This window comes from Synchytrium microbalum, assembly GCF_006535985.1.
Source record: "Synchytrium microbalum strain JEL517 chromosome Unknown SmJEL517_scf0012, whole genome shotgun sequence".
In the NCBI taxonomy this organism is placed as follows: Eukaryota; Fungi; Chytridiomycota; class Chytridiomycetes; order Synchytriales; family Synchytriaceae; genus Synchytrium; species Synchytrium microbalum.
The window spans coordinates 470,413-487,408 of NW_022158361.1; the positions used below are offsets into that span (position 1 = coordinate 470,413).

Genomic DNA, 16,996 nt, shown 5'->3' on the forward strand with positions numbered 1-16,996 from the left:
GATTTGATCATTGCTTGGCTGAATTGTAGGTGAAGAAGGATCTTCTACTCCAACGTCCACGGTTAATAATCCTATATTCAAGTGTTTGGGATTAAAGTCTACAATCCTGTGTGTGTGAACAATTGTTAGGAAGTTTGAAATGAGCTGGAGAAAGTGCAGCATACTCAACCTGTAAGCGAGTACAATGGCATCTTGTGGCGCCGTGACACCGCCAGGCAGTATAGGCGGCATATTGAAAAACTCGGAGATATCCCGTATGGCCAATTCCACTTCAGCAGAATCCGAAAACAGCGACAGCGCTTCTACTACATGTGGCGTAACACTACCGTTTCGTGGTAACCGATCTATTCCAGCACGTCTAGCATACCATGCAACATCAACCTCCACAGCACTCTCGCCCTCGACCCCATATCTCACCATTGATTTCCAGGTATCAACAAAGCTCTCCTGATGTGTTGACAGCAAGAGTCCAGACATGTCGTCGTCTCGACTACATTTACCAATATATCTCCAGTCTGATTCTAACGGTACCGTCATCGTGTCCTGTCCATGAAGCCAAATATATAGCGATCGACGAGCTGCGAGGTACCTTAGAGCTGGTGGGAAATCTTCAAACGAGATTTTCAGCTCTCCGTTTTCAAACTGAGGCGAAAAGTTTGGAGCTAGGAGGTGTCGTAAATCGCAGACTATGATTGTAAAGTAGCTCCAGAACTGGATTATGTCACCGGTGGTGGCTTCTGCGTCATAGAAATTGGTTGTGAAGAGACGTTGGAGGACTGGAGCTTGTGCCATTTCAAGCAAGCCGTCGAGTGTGTATTCCTCGAAACGTTTCAGCTTTCGTTCTACTTCTTCGATGTGTTCTTCATCCGCCTGTTTGACATATTTACTTAGTGTCTACAATGATACAAAGCAAGACCAAATCCCCCAAGCAACGTACCTTGACTGAATCCTTGAAACATAAAGCCCTGAATGTGGATGATATGGTATATACTAACGATGCTGTCCACGACAGTGTTGGGATATCGGATGTGGCCAATACTGCCTGCAGTAAAGCCAATGTCTTTTGCCGTAATGACTCGGCGACGGATTCTAGCCGTTCGAATTCACGGCGTCGACTCTGACTCGCCGAATCTAGCTCTCCAAATCGAGCTACATCCTTGGAAAAATCTCGGGCACCCACAACAAGCTCTCCGACACCCCAATTGAATTGTTTCGTGACGACTTGTTGAATGTCTCCAAGCACGGTCTTTACGGTTTCTATATGCAGATAACATGTAAGTCTGGATTGTACGTGATTGTTTTGTATATGCTCAACTTACGAAGCTCAGCATTAATCTGCGAGATCTGAGTGATAACCTCGGATATCTGCTTGGTTATCGTAATTTTGTTTTCAATAATCACAGCTTCCAGATGTCCGAGTCCTTTAGCAATATTCTGACTCGCTGGGCCGAGCTCTCGTTGAACTTGCATCAGCAAGAGATTGTTTCTCATGGCGAGTTCCAGATTGGCTGAGCTAACTACCAAGCTAGAAAGACCAGAGAAACTGGATGGGCTCGCTAAAGAGTCTTTAACAACCACAGCCCCGCTACCAGTGTAAGGCACTAGACTATTATTCGACGTGCCGAATGACTGTGATTTTGGCACAAGACGTATTAAACCACCATTGGAAGACACGACAGCCAATTGTGTGCCCTGTGCTCTTTCCTTGTCTAGCGCTCTATGAGGCCGCTCTGAATTCGTGGCCGGGTTTGCGACTGCGGCATAGTAAGACCACGCCCATCTGGCATAGTCTTTAGCGGAATGGTGGACCTTGAGCACTGGTATATCTTTTATATCCTTGGATGTTGCTACTACTCGAGGCAGATCGTCCACAATCTCATACGAGATTGTTTCGACGTTTATCCGCCAGATTTTACCGATGGGCCTGAGCTTTGCTTGACGTCCAAGGAATGTCTCTGAATCTATGGCTGGAACTGCATCGTCGGTTCTTACAAGAGCGACTGTGCCGGGGATAAAGTATCTGATTGGGGAAATCGCGATAGAGCCGGCTGTAATCAATTCCACTACAAGATTTTGCGCATATTGGTTAGCTTCACCGGCATTTGCGAGCACGCAGAAGGCATTACCTGAAACATTGGGACTCTTGTTAAGTTTGCTGAGTAAATCCTGGTAGGTCAGACTTGCGACAGCACCACCCTCAGAGTGACCACAGAATACAATATACAGCTTATCATTCAACTTTTGAAGATCAGAGTGGAAACGTTCCTGCACCCAAGTTGTAAAAATGTTCGCAAAGAACTTCAAAGTCCAGTGGAAGCGACCCATTCGAGCCTAGTAAAGTAACAAGGATCTGAGCAATGGTCGAATGCCAAACAACAATTGCGCATTAGCTTACAGGTGTAAGACTTGCGACCCAACTGCTTTCATCTGCAGCAGCTCTTGCGACGAAAAACACCCAAGTTTCCGCATTGTGTGGCACCTTTACGGATACCATTGAGAATCTCGAGTAGAAATCGTGTTCGGGTGAGCGATGCGTGACTTTGATACCCCATTGTGGTGCTGATGTGGCAGGGAAGTGTGTCACTAAATCTTGTCCTAGCACTTGCGCAAGCAGCTCAGGAGATTGCAGATAAGCATTGATATATAGATCACTAGCAAGCTGGCTGGCGATTGCAATCCGTAAGAGGTTGTCGTTGTCGTTGGTCATTATATGACTGTAATAGTGTTTGGATTGTGATGATATCTAGCTCTACTTTCAACGTGGATGACAGTCTAGCGGTTCCTGAGCTGGATAATAAGGTCTAAAGCAAGGAACGCGTAGTCCACGATGTCTGAAGCAGCGAGCAAGTGTGTCCTTTACACTCCGATCAACAAAGAGGCTGGTTGACTGGAGCTGAAGAGATACACGAAAGACATCTTGCAGGTTGATTATTGGTTGATCTGAAATATTTACGCGTCCTGACGCGTCCTTGTGATCCTCATAGATGTTGCCGACGAACCGAATGGCTGGTTACTGTTGATTTGGCCGACGAGCTTGTCCTTGTTCCGTTTGCAGATGAACAGGCCTTGAATGGCAAGGATCAAGACCAGACGTATCTATAGGCTTTAATATATAGTTGCCAGTACTGTTACATATTGTCTTTTAACCAAAGAATGGATCGGTAAGTGCGATTCGGCCCATTCAACAGTCAGCACGTTTTCAAGCTCATGAACAACATTCTTCCATTTACTAGCACACTAGTCACTTGGATAGCCGGACTTACCACGATTGGCACCATTGCCTTCGGCCTCTACTACATCGGGACTCCTGAAGATGCATCACTACCCCCAGATCCAGTCTTTATTCAAGAGCATTCAAAGATCATCAAACTACACCACAACATACGAATCGTATACAAGGCTCATAAACTAGGCCATGATGTGCCTCTGATTGTCTTTGTGCACGGACTGGGTGGCAATCTGCAGCAGTGGGACGAACAAATGATACACTTCAACGCTATGGCTCCCGTCTTGGGTATGATCCACTCGGGTTTCTTTACATTGATGGGAAATCCCTCTCTTGACGCCATTGTGCTTTAGGCATGGACTTGGTTGGACATGGACGATCTGAAAAGTGCACGAATCTACAGCACTACAAAACATCATATATCGCAGACGAAATAGTGCATTTGATCAAGTCGCATTATGGATCATACCAGAAATTCGTGTTTATTGGGCACTCGTACGGATGCTGCCTTCTTACATCGCTGCTCTCGAGGCATGAGGATATCAAGTCGAAAACACTGGCCGTATCCTTCATTGCACCGAAATACCAACTCACTGACAAGGATGTAAAGGCATTCAAACGAGCTATAGCCACGCCCTCGTTTTTAATAGATATAGTCAGGTGGTTTGACCGACGTGGTGGCATACACTCTCACTCTGTAGAAAGAGTATTGGCTTCAGGTAACGCCATGGAACGTGCACCGGCCTCTGTCGTAGACGTACTCACCCTCATTCGTGTACTAGGTGCATCTACCGAACTACGAGAACGTCAGCTACGATGGAATAAAGCCAACACAACAAGCACAGTCAAACGCTGTGCCGCGGGATTGGAATGGGTGACTGATGAAGACTATAAGGAACTCAGTCTCCCGCTGCTGCTGATTGTGGGTGAAGACGATCGTGTGACTCCCATAGACAATGTAGAGAAGCTGTATACCCTGATATCAAAAGTATCAAAGCTCTGCCCTGAGCCCTACGTTGTTCCTGCCACAGGGCATTCTGTCATGTGTGAGAAGGTGGATCAAGTGGCGGCGTTTATTAGGTACGTGGTTGTGTACATTGCAGGTGCTATGACTTCAGAGTATCTGATATTGAGCACTTTCTAGTGGATTCTTGGTTGACGAGTGCAAGATTGAGTCAATGAGTCTCAAGGATCAGATCCTAAGAGATCAGCGAGTAGCATTTGAGAAGTGGTCCCTCAAAAACTATGCCAAGTGGTTCAAAATCCAGAACGTTTCTGCTTTGGTTGGAAGATCGGTATACACAAAATGTTTTATATATGTATTTGAATCTTCTTGTACCAACACTCTCCATATCTTAGCGATTCAGAGGCATGAAAGTCCTCAAACAAGACGACGCCATACACACTCCGAAACGCCTCGCACAAGACTACCCACAAATCTGCGGCCTCATCGATATATCACTCGACGACCAGCCGCCATATGATATCGCAGACTTTGCAAACACTGGCATCGAATACATCAAACTACCAACAATATCAAAGATACCACCTGCCAAAGAAGAAGTCGCAGCCTTCATCAAAACCGCCCGAGCCTTTTGGAAACGTAAACCGACTTCAGAGTTGGGTGTACACTGCCACTATGGATTCAATCGCACGGGGTTTCTGATTGTGTCGTATCTGATTGAGGAGGACAAGTACAGCGTGAGTGACGCTATAGCTGCTTTTGCCGCTGCGAGACCTCCAGGCATCAAGGTATAGCTATACGTAATAGCTTCTAATCCAATTCTCAAACGCTCACAAGTCGTTCTCGTTAGCACCTGCACTTCAAAGACGCCCTCTACACACGATACGAGGCTCCATTAGCTCGTTTGCATCAACATACGCATCCTCATGTCATAGAAGCAGATACAGTGCTCGGGAGGGCGCTGTCTGACTTGGATTTATAAGGAGAGTTTGGGGTTACTGGGGCTGGTCGAGTTAGCAAATCATTTAGTTTTTAATTATATTACAGATAGTCATGTAGAGCTGCATTAGTTTAACAATGGTCATCATTATGAATGGAGATGGTTGTGGTTTGACATATTGTTATCGACTCAAGCGGTTGGTTTCTCTGGTTGGTGCGAATTATAGTCACAAATGAAGAGCTTTCTTTTGTGCCAGGATTTATCAAAGGCTTCAAGGGACTGAAGTCTAAAGATTGTTGCTTCTTTTCGTTTCGAGATTTCACGCCAATGTTGAAACGACGAAACGCCGATGTATGACATACAGCCGACGAAGGTTTCGCGTAGAGTCTCTGTGGTGCAGAAAAAAAGCACACATACATTCGCCAAATGTCTAAATGCTAACCTATGTCTAGTACTCTCATTTCACAAACCTAATCACAAATCTACAATCCCTCCCCACAACAAGTATACAACAACCAATATTCACATCTCATATACAAAGCGCATCTCAGTCGAAAAGTGCCTTTAAATCCTCAAGCGTCATTCGAGTATCTTCACCAGCAGTGACGGCACCAGCGATATTGGATTTGCGTTCTTGAATGGCGAGGATCTTTTCTTCAAGAGTTCCTAAAAGCGAAAAAAGGCGGTCAGCAAAGCTATGAATCCGATCAAACAGACTGGATGAGGCAATACCTCTAACAATGAACCGTCGGACTTCAACATTCCGAATCTGGCCAAAACGATGTACGCGGTCCATCGCTTGATCTTATGAAAACAGTTAGCTTGTAAGAACCAGAGCTTAAATTAAGTCAACACCATCAATTTGAAAAGCAGACACTGAATATTTTACCTTCGACGGCCCTGAATAAAAAAACCAGAAATGCAATCAACGACCATGACAAAACACAGAATCAATTTCGTTTCGCTTACCGATTCCACCACGGATCAAGCAGTACAACCTGACTAGCCACCGTCAAATTCACTCCAACCCCCATAGCTCTCAAACTGGCCAGCATAACAGTAGGAGCGTCCTTCCCATCATTCTGGAAGCGCTGCAACACTTGCTCCCTCTTCTTTTGTGATACGCTTCCATCGATACGACACCATTCAATCCCTTGTTCGTCCAGTGTTTGTTCCACTAGATCCAGCATGGATGTGAAGAGCGAAAAGACGATTGTTTTTATGGGCGGTGTGTCATCTTTTGGTGTGGCTCGTAAGAAGGAGACAAGAGCCTTGATTTTGGCGGATGGGCGGAATGCGACTCCTTTTGCGAATGACAATTTTACGGTGGTTTGTTGTAGTTTTGGTTTTTGGGTGGATGTCTTTTCATCGTCGTCGTCGTCTTCAAGGTCATCGTCACTATTACTATTGTTAGCATGTTTGGATGAGCCAGGCATGGTGATGGCCTTAGTAGTCTTTCGTAAGACTGAGAGCAATTCTTTTTCAGAGCAAGGTTTCCGGCATGTAGGGCATTCTGTGGGTTTGCCTTGAGCTTCACCTAAGCGAAAATTGAAATTTAAAAACGAGTAAATTTCATTATCTTGCAAAACAAGAATTGCTACCAGTGAAAGAGCAAACAACTTACAACGCTCCATATAATCAAAAAGACAATCACGACAAGCCGTATGCAGGCACGATGGTATAATAGTAGCAGCGACAATAGTATCCATGCAAATAACACATTCTGTATCGACTATTGCCTGTTGTTGCAGCTCCTTCATGACTGATTCCATATATGCGGTCGATTCGGTCCCAGTTTGACAATATTGAAGGACGAGATCCTCCATTCCAATCGTTTCCAGCGTAGTCTTGGCAAATGCAGCAACAAGGAATGGATGGTCGCACATTTGCCGTAATCGTAAAATCATCTATATGGAAAATATTTAGAGAGGCGAAAAAAAGATGCTAGGATTGCGACTTTATATGAGCTGACCTCAAATACGTGTGCATATGTGTAACGACCATTGCCATCATTAAGCCGTCTCTTTGAATCCTACATGCGACAATGTGTCAAAACAACCCTCAAAAGCTTATACTTCAAACAAATCAAGCCACGTACCTTCAACAAAGAATCATAAATAATCTGCTCATCTTTACTAAAGTCCAGATACACGACTTCGATATTCTTGGGCGGCAGTTTGACAATAGAACTACCATCAGCAGACTTTTGGTCCTTGGTTCGTCTCAAAAAAATGGGTTGCAAGATAGCGGTTACGACTTCCAGGGCTCTTACATCCTTCTTCTCGAATGGCAAAGATATAAAAGACCTCCAGAAACTAAAGTTATCCCACGGCGGTAGTTTGAGAAAGTTGATCAAGGAGTACAGATCTTCAAGTTTATTCTGTATTGGTGTTCCTGAAAGAATGCGAAAAGAAGTTGTTAGCAGCACAATAAAAAAATTCAGCAAGCGCGACAAGGGAGGATTGCTCCACCGGACGCTATCTCTATTTACCTGTAAGTGCCCATCGACGCTCAGCTAAAAGCCCACAACACGCTTTTGACTGTCTTGTATTTTGCTCCTTGATGAAATGAGCTTCATCAAGAACAATTCGGTACCAAGTAGTTGAGAATAAAGGCGATCCTTCCTTTTCAAACTCTGATCCAACTACACCATATGTCGTGATAACAACAGGCGGCCCTTTGTCGCCTCTCCTGAACATTTTCTTGTCGTTGAGTGTCCTGTTGCTGCCATAGTACTCTTCGACAATACTTGAAGCGGGCACTAACAAAAGAAACGTATAGTGAGTCTAAAATTTTTGGCATTGGGTAACAAAATATACTCATTCTACAATTCCACTACCTGAGGGATCAGTTCTAAGACACTTGAGAGCTTCTTGTCTCCACTGCGCAAGCACAGATAAAGGACACACTATCAACGTTGATCGAATTTCTTTGACGCTTCGTCCAAGAGATGATGATGAGCCGGCAGTACTGCCGCTACTGCTCTTCAAAGATGGTAGTTTAGGATTCGTGTGTATCAGAGCCTGACATAGACGCGAGAGTGCGTCTCAATGCATGTAAGTATATACAGCTAAAAAAATGCACAAACACACCCAATGAATACCAGCGTTTCAATAGTCTTTCCAAGCCCTTGCTCATCAGCCAAAATTCCTCCTCTCGTCCTTTCCATGGGTACAAACTTGATGGAAAGCTCTCCAGTGTACGGGTTCATATAAAATACTTGATCGGTTCCTAAGTTATATTTAATCTTTTTTAATAGCGAGCAAAAAAAACTGAACCTACATACAAATAATCCATCACGAACCTGGAAACACAAACCTCCTCCACAACGGACTCAGAGGCGATGTTCCTTTCTGATCCTTCCCATCCGCCTCCATCTCCATCATAACCGCCAGCGCCTCCTTCTGATACGGTCTCAGCTCAACCTGAAATCCATCCGCAGGCTCACACTCAGACTGCGGACGATCGTACTTCTGTGCCTGTTTATATATATTCGTGAGATCGTTTACAGTGACTTCAGCTCGCAAGTCTTCATCCTTGATGGCTGTTGATGTAGCATCATCGTTCTCAGAGGGCACGTCGGCGGCAGGCACGAGTCCTATTTGAGCGAATACCCACGTCAAGGCTATTTTACGATCCTTGACTCGTTTCTCGTCTTCTTCGGTATCTCCGAGTGTGGCTGTTTCGAATGCTCGACGTGTGAGGGATACGCGAGCGGATACGTAGAATTGGGTAAAGGTTTCGAGTTTGTTGGGCACGTCGACGATGCTGGCTGTGAATGTAGCCTAAATGTGGGTGAGTGGGAGGTGTGAGTCTTCGATGCAAGATATTATCGCTTCACCTCTTCTCGTTTTTTTGCACATGAACTCACCAAACCATTATCCAACAATTTCGTGATATTGGAAGCCCAAGACTGATCCGAAGCAATCTTGCCCACTTCTCTACGAACTCCCGGCCTTTCAATCTTGTTGACTCGTACAATCGTGTTTTGAGCTTTGACCGTGGTAGGTCGACCTGCTGAACTACTACCACCACCACTACTGCTATTGGTGCTAGATTTGCCCAATTTCTTGGTCGACGTTTTTGGTAGAGTAAGGGCCGGTTTCGGACGTTCGAATTCCACCACATCGGCAAAGGAAACGATGGTGTTTGGATATGATTTCACAGTTGATAGGACAGGAATCACGATCTCTATAGAAACAAGCGTGTCAAACACAAAGCTCTTAAGCAAATATAAAGATCACTCAACATACCTCCAATAAACACAGGAAACTCAATCAGATCAAGCTCATTAACATCCACCACCATCGACACATCAGGCTCGACACAATCCAGCTTGACTCGTTTACTGCACCTTTCCAACGTCGATGCAGCCCCAGTACGTCCCGATACAGGCAAATCAAAGAACGCAGCAGCACATCGTTGAATATCACCATCATACTTCCTCAGCAATTCATTCAGCACTGTATCTGATTTAGCATCGACACCACAGAATTCACGTAGTGTAGAGATTGCAGATATGGCGTCTACGTCTATAGGTTCGTCAGGGACGTTGACGCTACTGGTATCGTCGGAATCACTAACTCGATCAATGTCATCTTCGTCGAGGATTATACGAGCTCGTTTCGACATTTTCGTGTCTGGCTCGGGAGTGTAGTCCTCGTCTAGTGGATCAGAGACCATTTAGGATCTAGAATATATAATTGGATAAATATGAAGAGGGGTGTTAACGGATGTAGCAGGTCTTCTCTGTTGTCATTTGATGGAAATCGATGAGCGAAGTAATGAACAATAGAGTGACTTGAGTGACTGGAGTTTCTTGCGACGCGACAAACACGTATATGCAAGTATTGCAACTATAATTGTACGGGAATTGGTGTCTTAAGTGTAGCGATCCGTATGGGAAAATGTGATTAAATCTATAATCACTTTACTTGAAACGAATTTTTTTAGCTTACAAGAAAGACCACAAGAGTTCGACTTGCACCACGCATCCGGCTGCTTACAGCATTGACATCTGCACTGATTTCCACGTAAGAATGTACCTTGAATCACCTCTTTTGACACTGTCGACATTAATGACATTTCAAACCCAACCAAACACCTAACCACACTCCCACCCCCTCACAAATCCAGACGCCATGAACCGCATCACATCCCAAATCTCACGAATACGTACATCCCTACCACCACATCCATCACGATCATCCCATCTATCAAACATCAGATCCAACATCATATCACCACCATCGGCAACCGCAGGTGAAAAGGCCATTCACGAAAAGCTGCTAAAGGCGTTCCAGCCGACTAAATTGGCTGTTAATGATGTGTCTGGTAAGCTGAAGAGTCGGGGGGGCGTCAATGTTGTAAACAGCAACAAAAAATCCTATCTTGAAAGATGGCTTCAACGAACCCCTTTTAACCGCTTTCATGTACATGGATAGGCGGTTGTGGAAGCATGTATGCTGTGCTAGTCGCGTCGCCCAAATTCAAGGGTGTGTCGCTAGTCAAGCAGCATAGAATGGTTACTGAGGCTCTTCAGGCTGACATTAAAGAGATGCATGGGATACAGATCAAGACAGAAGCATCATCATAACACATTACACATCTAATTCTTGTAAAGATCTCATCACATGAAAAAGGCTGCACAGTCAACATACGTCCTCTTTCGCGAAGGTTTTTTTGCCTGTCTCTCAAATTATGATTCTTTATGTGCAATGACTACGATACAAACTTAAAAACGCTCTCTCTCTTACTACGAATACCCATACGGGTCCGTCAACAACCTATCGAAATCCAACAATGGACCTCCACCAACTACGCCTCCTCCTGGACTTTGTATAGGTTGAGATGGAGTCCCGATTCCATTAGTAGCACCATTACTACTATACCCAGTATTCTTTAACAGATCTCGCACCATATTACCAAACACTCCTATAGGTGCATTCGGAATCGATTCCAAGCATTCCATAACTGCGAGTATCTGTGTCAGATGCAGATGCGCTTCTTGCGATCGTCCCAACTGAGAGATATGTGCCTATATTATGGGTGATTATATCGTTAAGCAACACACGCAAGGTGCAAAAAAACGGAAGGTTTGCTTCATCCAGTAAACTCACAGTGGTGGCTGACATTACTACATATATCAATCCCGGTAAAAGACGAGGAGCCATTCGTTGTTCAAGAGTCACTTGAGGTGCTGTTGATTGCACCATGGCCATTGCATTCAATAATGTGACTACCCGGTCAGCATGAGCAATACAAAACGAATCAAAGCGATTCATAGCAGCTCTTCTTGCAATCACATTCGATGTATGATACATGCAGTGCTAAAAAGGAAGAATAGCTGTGAGGAAGAGAGATATGATTGTGGTCTCAGGTTGGACGCCCAAAAAAAAACTACTTGAGCTCGGATGGCACCGGTGACAATATCACCCAGAACAACACAACACTTACAAGATAATGCCTCGGAGTAAAGAAAACTTCATCTTCATCAGGCTCACGTAACTGAGCTGGCAAACTCGTAATCCAAGAATCAAATCTCTCTTCAGCATCCTTCAAAAACTCCTCACTATTAGGTATCCCACCAGCCTGATTGGCAACCTTCACTATCGATCCCAAATCTCTAGCTAGACTCAACATTGCTGTAAGATAAGCACCTTCATTGGTTGCTTCAACGCCCCATCCTTCAGGACAGGGAACATCGACATCATCTTGTCGAATGAGTAACGGGCGACCTGTAGATGCTGCATTCCAAGCATCGAGAAGCGTACAAGCCCACCATGCTCTTCTCATAGCATCAACAGTCATGGCATCGAAACGAGCTTGTACGGATGGGTTTGATGGGAAGTAATGTGGGAGGTTACGATGAAGTCCCAGTTCTGAAGCAAAGAAATTTGATGGTTAGCGATGAGGGAACGCATATAGAAAGGTCAGTCGATTCTACCTTGCGCCATTCGTACAGCCATCCCCGTAATCTTCCATGGCCCTGCTGGTCTTCCTTTTACTGAATTACAATGTGCTAATAGACATAATGCTTGTACACTAGCTAAATGAGGTTGAGTTATATGTGACAAGACGAGTGTATATGCTCGATCGTAGAATTTTTTGTGGAGATGATAGGCAGAGACACCCGGAAACAGTTCTATGAGTTGAGGAAGACATTGGCATCCGACTGCGAGTATGGCGTTCAAAACTACAGTTGATGTCCATGCTGCGGGCGTTTTTGATAATCGAGAGGCGAAGTAGTCACGGTTCAATACGGGAAAGTAGGGATGGATCTTAGCAAAGTATAGAGAGACTAAGTACGAAGGGAGGACTTGTCAATGAAAACGCAAAAAAAACCGATGAAAACAATCGATTGAGTCGTTTGCGACATACTTATATGAACCGTGAGTTCTGGAGGACAATCAGAAGGTGCGTCAACTACAGGCGGCCATACTACAGGCATCTCTTTGGTATCTGCTGGTATTGGTTGTTCATGGATTGTCGGTCTTGTTTCGGGTGCTCTGGGAGGCCCACCAGCTTGACGAGTCCAAATATTCTGGTTCTTTGCACTGTTGCTTTGATATTTCCTCAGCTGACTGACGAACGCTGCAGACCGAAAGAGAAGAAGAGTCAGCGAAAGCTCCTAAAACCTCGAAGTGTGCTCTTACTCGTGCTCTAACAAAACAAGGAAATTAATATCTCGCATCTGTTGCTGTTGTCTTCACCAATTTCGATTCTTACTCCATAGAATTGATAATTCCTAGTCTCAGGATCCTCAACTAGAGTCATAACTTGTTGACGATCTGGCCCTGATTCCGAAGACGAAGCACCTTCAGGCCCCATATCTTGCGACGCATTCCTGGCACCCTTGACTCCATTCGATTCGCCATGACCGTTTGCTGCTGACGACGATGATACGACCATATGAACTAGTCTCTCAATATTTGCGATTCGATCTTCGATATTGCTGTTGGCAGCAGCATTACCAGGTGACGCATGCGATGATGAAGAAGAGGCAGATGGCTTTTGCGCTTGTTGTTTTGTTTTAGGAGTTGGTGCCGAGTAGATACAATCCAGGTTTGCAGTCTTGCATGCACTATCGATGAGGTTTGGTTGAGTATGATGAAATATGTTTTGAAAGCTGGTGTGATTGCAAGATTCGATTATGTGGCACCCTTCACTTGACGACAGGGTCAAACTAGGACAAGTACCTGCATGGTCTTTCTCCAGTACATTTGATTCTTTTACGTCGACAGACATCGCAAGCCTATAGGTCGAACGGGAATCAATCAGATCCGAGTTCATGAGCTCTTGACCCAAAACAGCTGATTTACCTGAGTGATTCTGGCTCTTTTGCGAGTTCCATCTCCGTACTCGTCGAAATCCATGATATGCAAGAAATACTAGTCCAAAGCGTTCTAATAGTAATTGAGTGAGCTCAGATATGGTATTGAATATAGGTAACCTAGTGAAAATCCCATACAGTTTCGTCGTATTTTGATTTGGGGTTGTTCAAGGCCCCGGAAGTGAAGAAGAGGATAGATGTTGCAAAAGGAGACTGTTCTCAGTCTTCAACTAGCATGGATCCTGTATATTAAGGCCTTCCGCCAGCTATTTGAAGTGGCTACCCTGTGATGTCAACCGTTCACGTTGAAAGTTGAAACATCCGAATAGTGAGCACCCATACTGGTGTACTCTGATACAGGCATTTTCGTCATTTTCGACGTATTTACACGTGCCTGACGCGTTCATTGCTGTCTAAATAAGTCCTCGAGTTCTCTCGTCTCTCCCTATCTTCTGCAAACATCCAGCTTGTTGGGTTTAAGGACTGGAGCCAGTGAATCTCGCTAAATATTGGAAGATCAAGTTTTAAACGTTTGATTTAGAGGTATGAGTGTGGAAAAGCATCTGGTGGCAGCACGTGTCATGACATATCGCAAGAAATTCAAAACATTTGACTAAAAACCCCCACAATCCAGGCAATGGACAATTTTACTGGCTTTCCCACCATCCTTGGCATCGTATACGCTGAGTTCCATGCCACATTCGGTCCCAAAGTAACATTCGAAGTGCCTGAAGGCATCATGACTAGCAACAATCCCAACTTATCAGGCAGCCTCACCATCAACAGCAACAACACTCCCGCATCACCGTTAATGTCTTCCATCCATTCGCCACTCGCAATGTCACCTACATCATCGCATTCGCCTACTCTCGAACACGTCGAAAACACATCATCTAACAGGGACGCTATCACTGTCGACTTTGATTCATTATCCGAATACATAATCCCTAAACGAGAATTGTTTAATCAGTTACTGATTGTGTCGACTCCCAAGTACCGAGTTATTGGACACCCGATATCTGTCGAGGGTGAAAAGTATCAACGGAATGCCCTGCTCTTCAATATGTGCTTTGTGTTGGCTGGAGATGCTGATACTAGTGCTCATGAGCCGGTGGTGGCTAAAATGGCTAGATTGTTGAGGTTGCTGGAGGTATGGTGCTTGTATTTGAGCGAAAAAAAAGGTGTCAGACGAAGTCTGACGTGTAGCTCACCTCAAACACTTCCCCTTTGCCATCATGTAACAGGTCGAAAGCGAGTTCTTGTCAAACCCAGACACAAAACAAATGTTGCCCAACATCATGGAACATATCATGGAGGGACTCAACTCCTATTTCGAGTGTCGTATACCAATAGGTGAGCATCTCCAAGTCGACCATTGGATACGCAAAAAAACTAATGCCAAACTCCACAGGTCTTCAAAACGAAGAAGACATGATCAGCGCAAACACCATCGACCTCAAACTCTTCCCACGATACCCTGAACCACCTGTAATCCACGACTACGAAGTACCAGTCTTGATCATTGACCTCGTCAAGATCATGGAATATGAAAAGTCAAGAGACACGTATTGGGATTTAACGCTTCAGAAAGTCATTCCTCGTATCGATGGGGTGTCTCATGTCCGTCGTATAGCCGATTTGGCTGATGTTGCGATTGATTTGGTGAGATTGTCTGTGCAGCATCTCTTGTACGTATCCTTGTCTGGTTTAGCAGTCTTACGGGTGACGAGAGCTGATGCTATGGGTGACTTTGATAGGTACTATGGGTGTGTGAAGATGGTCGATATCTTCCAGGTATTTCAACCCGATGTGAGTTCTTCTCTTTTTATGCTTGCTTTTCAATACACCGTCACGTTATTAGTTCTCAAACATATACGCTGTGACCGGTGATGTCAATATGATGCTAGCCAAATGGAGCTTCCAACAAGACTGCTTGAACTTTGTTACTCTACAGAGTATGCCAGCTGCCTTGCAATATGTTTTTTGCACGAGACAATCCCAACTAACATCCTTTTAAATCCACAACCTCAGATCAACAACAACCAAGCTTTGCATCTATATTCCGATTATATTGTGGATTACGGCATGGGCTGACTGTCCGTGAATGGATTGAAGAGAATCGAGTCGCTGAAATCAACATTGACATTAGGTATACACGTCTCACCTTTTTTTCGCTTCGTCTTCACGTGGCGATCTCGATTCTGGATCGTAACAGTATTATCCTATTTTAGACGCTTCTTTATATATGGACTGGTCAAGGGCTTTGTGTATCGAGTCCACAGATACCCGGTTTGGACATCACTCTTGGACGATGACAATAATAGTAACAGCAACGTTGTCTCGACACCATCTGCATTTGCTATTGATCTCATACCACCCAAGATTCAAAGGTATGGGTGGTCTTTGTAAGAAATGCAAACCAGTCTTATGGGCCGGTGACTTCTCAACTTTTTTTCCTCATCTGTTAGGTTGTTGGATGGAACACATCATTTCGATGACTTGTGTACCAGATTATCATTATCTGCGAGGGAGCTGGAAGAGTTCTTGGCAGGAGTGCCAGTCATTTGCAAGTGAAACTGCACAAAGTATAACTCTATACGGATGAAGTTGAGTCCAAAGCCGTGCAATATTGTAACATAGTTTGACATTACTAAAGTTATTATCATTGGCATGTACAACAATGTGCTGTTGGTATTGTTGATATGTATGTGTTTCACGGTGGGGATGTTGAAGATTCTGAGGAAACGTCTTGGGACTTTTGCTTTTGTTGCACGCAATCAGGAGCTGTATCCAGAGAAACCCGTACAAGGACCTCCTTCAACAGAGCCCGGATATCAATATTGGAGTTGGGTCCTGACGATGAAGGCATCATGACGAGCAACAATCGAAATTTGTCGGACAGCCTCATTATCAATGTGCCGTATACCTTTATTATCACCACTGATCATATTTTCATTCGCCATACTCTCTAACTCTGGAACATGTAGAGAACACCTCGTCAAACAGGAATGCAATTTCAGCCGAGTTCCATTCATCATGATTACGAAAACGGGAATTGCTTGATCACACATTGATTAAGTCGACTCCCAAGTATTGACTTAATGGAAGATCTGTCGAGGGTGAGAATTATCAAGGAAATGCGTTGCTTATCAACGCATTGGTTGGAGATGCTCCAGCACCCATGAACCGGTGGTAGCTAAACTGGATTGATGAGGCTGCGTGAGGTAAATGATGTGAAGTTTGTGTTGCAGCCAAAAAAAGCCGCTTTAGCAGATGGTTTATGGGATTCACTCACACAAACCGCTTTGACATCTCACTATCACAAGACAGGAACGAGGTCTTCTCAAACCCAAATACCAAACAGAGGTTGTTTAGCGTTATGGAGCATAACATAACTAGGACTCAATCACTATTTAGAACGTGATATACCGGTAGGTAAGCAGAGCAAGATAGCATCAGCAAATCTTCCGATGCAACAGAAAACAATCCTCGTATCGATGTGTGTCTATGTCGGTCGTATTGCGGATCTGCTGG

At 44.5% G+C, this 16,996-nt stretch overlaps 4 protein-coding genes across 4 annotated transcripts; 3 read left to right on the plus strand and 1 right to left on the minus strand.

The window, feature by feature from the left end:
• Positions 1 to 3,207: 3,207 nt before the first annotated feature.
• Positions 3,208 to 5,172, plus strand: SmJEL517_g02763 (uncharacterized protein; the record flags this gene model as incomplete). Its single annotated transcript, XM_031168691.1, has 5 exons — positions 3,208 to 3,514; positions 3,580 to 4,306; positions 4,371 to 4,521; positions 4,586 to 4,978; positions 5,041 to 5,172. The coding sequence occupies 5 exons, from the start codon at positions 3,208 to 3,210 to the stop codon at positions 5,170 to 5,172; spliced, it is 1,710 nt and encodes a 569-aa protein (XP_031025369.1).
• Positions 5,173 to 5,677: 505 nt separating this feature from the next.
• On the minus strand, positions 5,678 to 9,813 carry SmJEL517_g02764 (uncharacterized protein; the record flags this gene model as incomplete). The annotated part of the gene is made up of 13 exons (XM_031168692.1): positions 5,678 to 5,796; positions 5,863 to 5,934; positions 6,020 to 6,030; positions 6,100 to 6,667; positions 6,755 to 7,037; positions 7,103 to 7,162; positions 7,229 to 7,524; positions 7,622 to 7,891; positions 7,970 to 8,153; positions 8,234 to 8,361; positions 8,435 to 8,915; positions 9,002 to 9,321; positions 9,384 to 9,813. 13 exons carry the CDS (start codon positions 9,811 to 9,813, stop codon positions 5,678 to 5,680), a joined length of 3,222 nt encoding a protein of 1,073 aa, XP_031025354.1.
• Positions 9,814 to 10,271: 458 nt separating this feature from the next.
• SmJEL517_g02765 (uncharacterized protein) lies at positions 10,272 to 10,726 on the plus strand (the record flags this gene model as incomplete). The annotated part of the gene is made up of 2 exons (XM_031168693.1): positions 10,272 to 10,464; positions 10,575 to 10,726. 2 exons carry the CDS (start codon positions 10,272 to 10,274, stop codon positions 10,724 to 10,726), a joined length of 345 nt encoding a protein of 114 aa, XP_031025355.1.
• Positions 10,727 to 14,099: 3,373 nt separating this feature from the next.
• On the plus strand, positions 14,100 to 16,036 carry SmJEL517_g02766 (uncharacterized protein; the record flags this gene model as incomplete). The annotated part of the gene is made up of 7 exons (XM_031168694.1): positions 14,100 to 14,612; positions 14,707 to 14,815; positions 14,874 to 15,256; positions 15,324 to 15,417; positions 15,494 to 15,611; positions 15,694 to 15,852; positions 15,931 to 16,036. The coding sequence occupies 7 exons, from the start codon at positions 14,100 to 14,102 to the stop codon at positions 16,034 to 16,036; spliced, it is 1,482 nt and encodes a 493-aa protein (XP_031025356.1).
• Between the last annotated feature and the right edge of the window lie 960 nt (positions 16,037 to 16,996).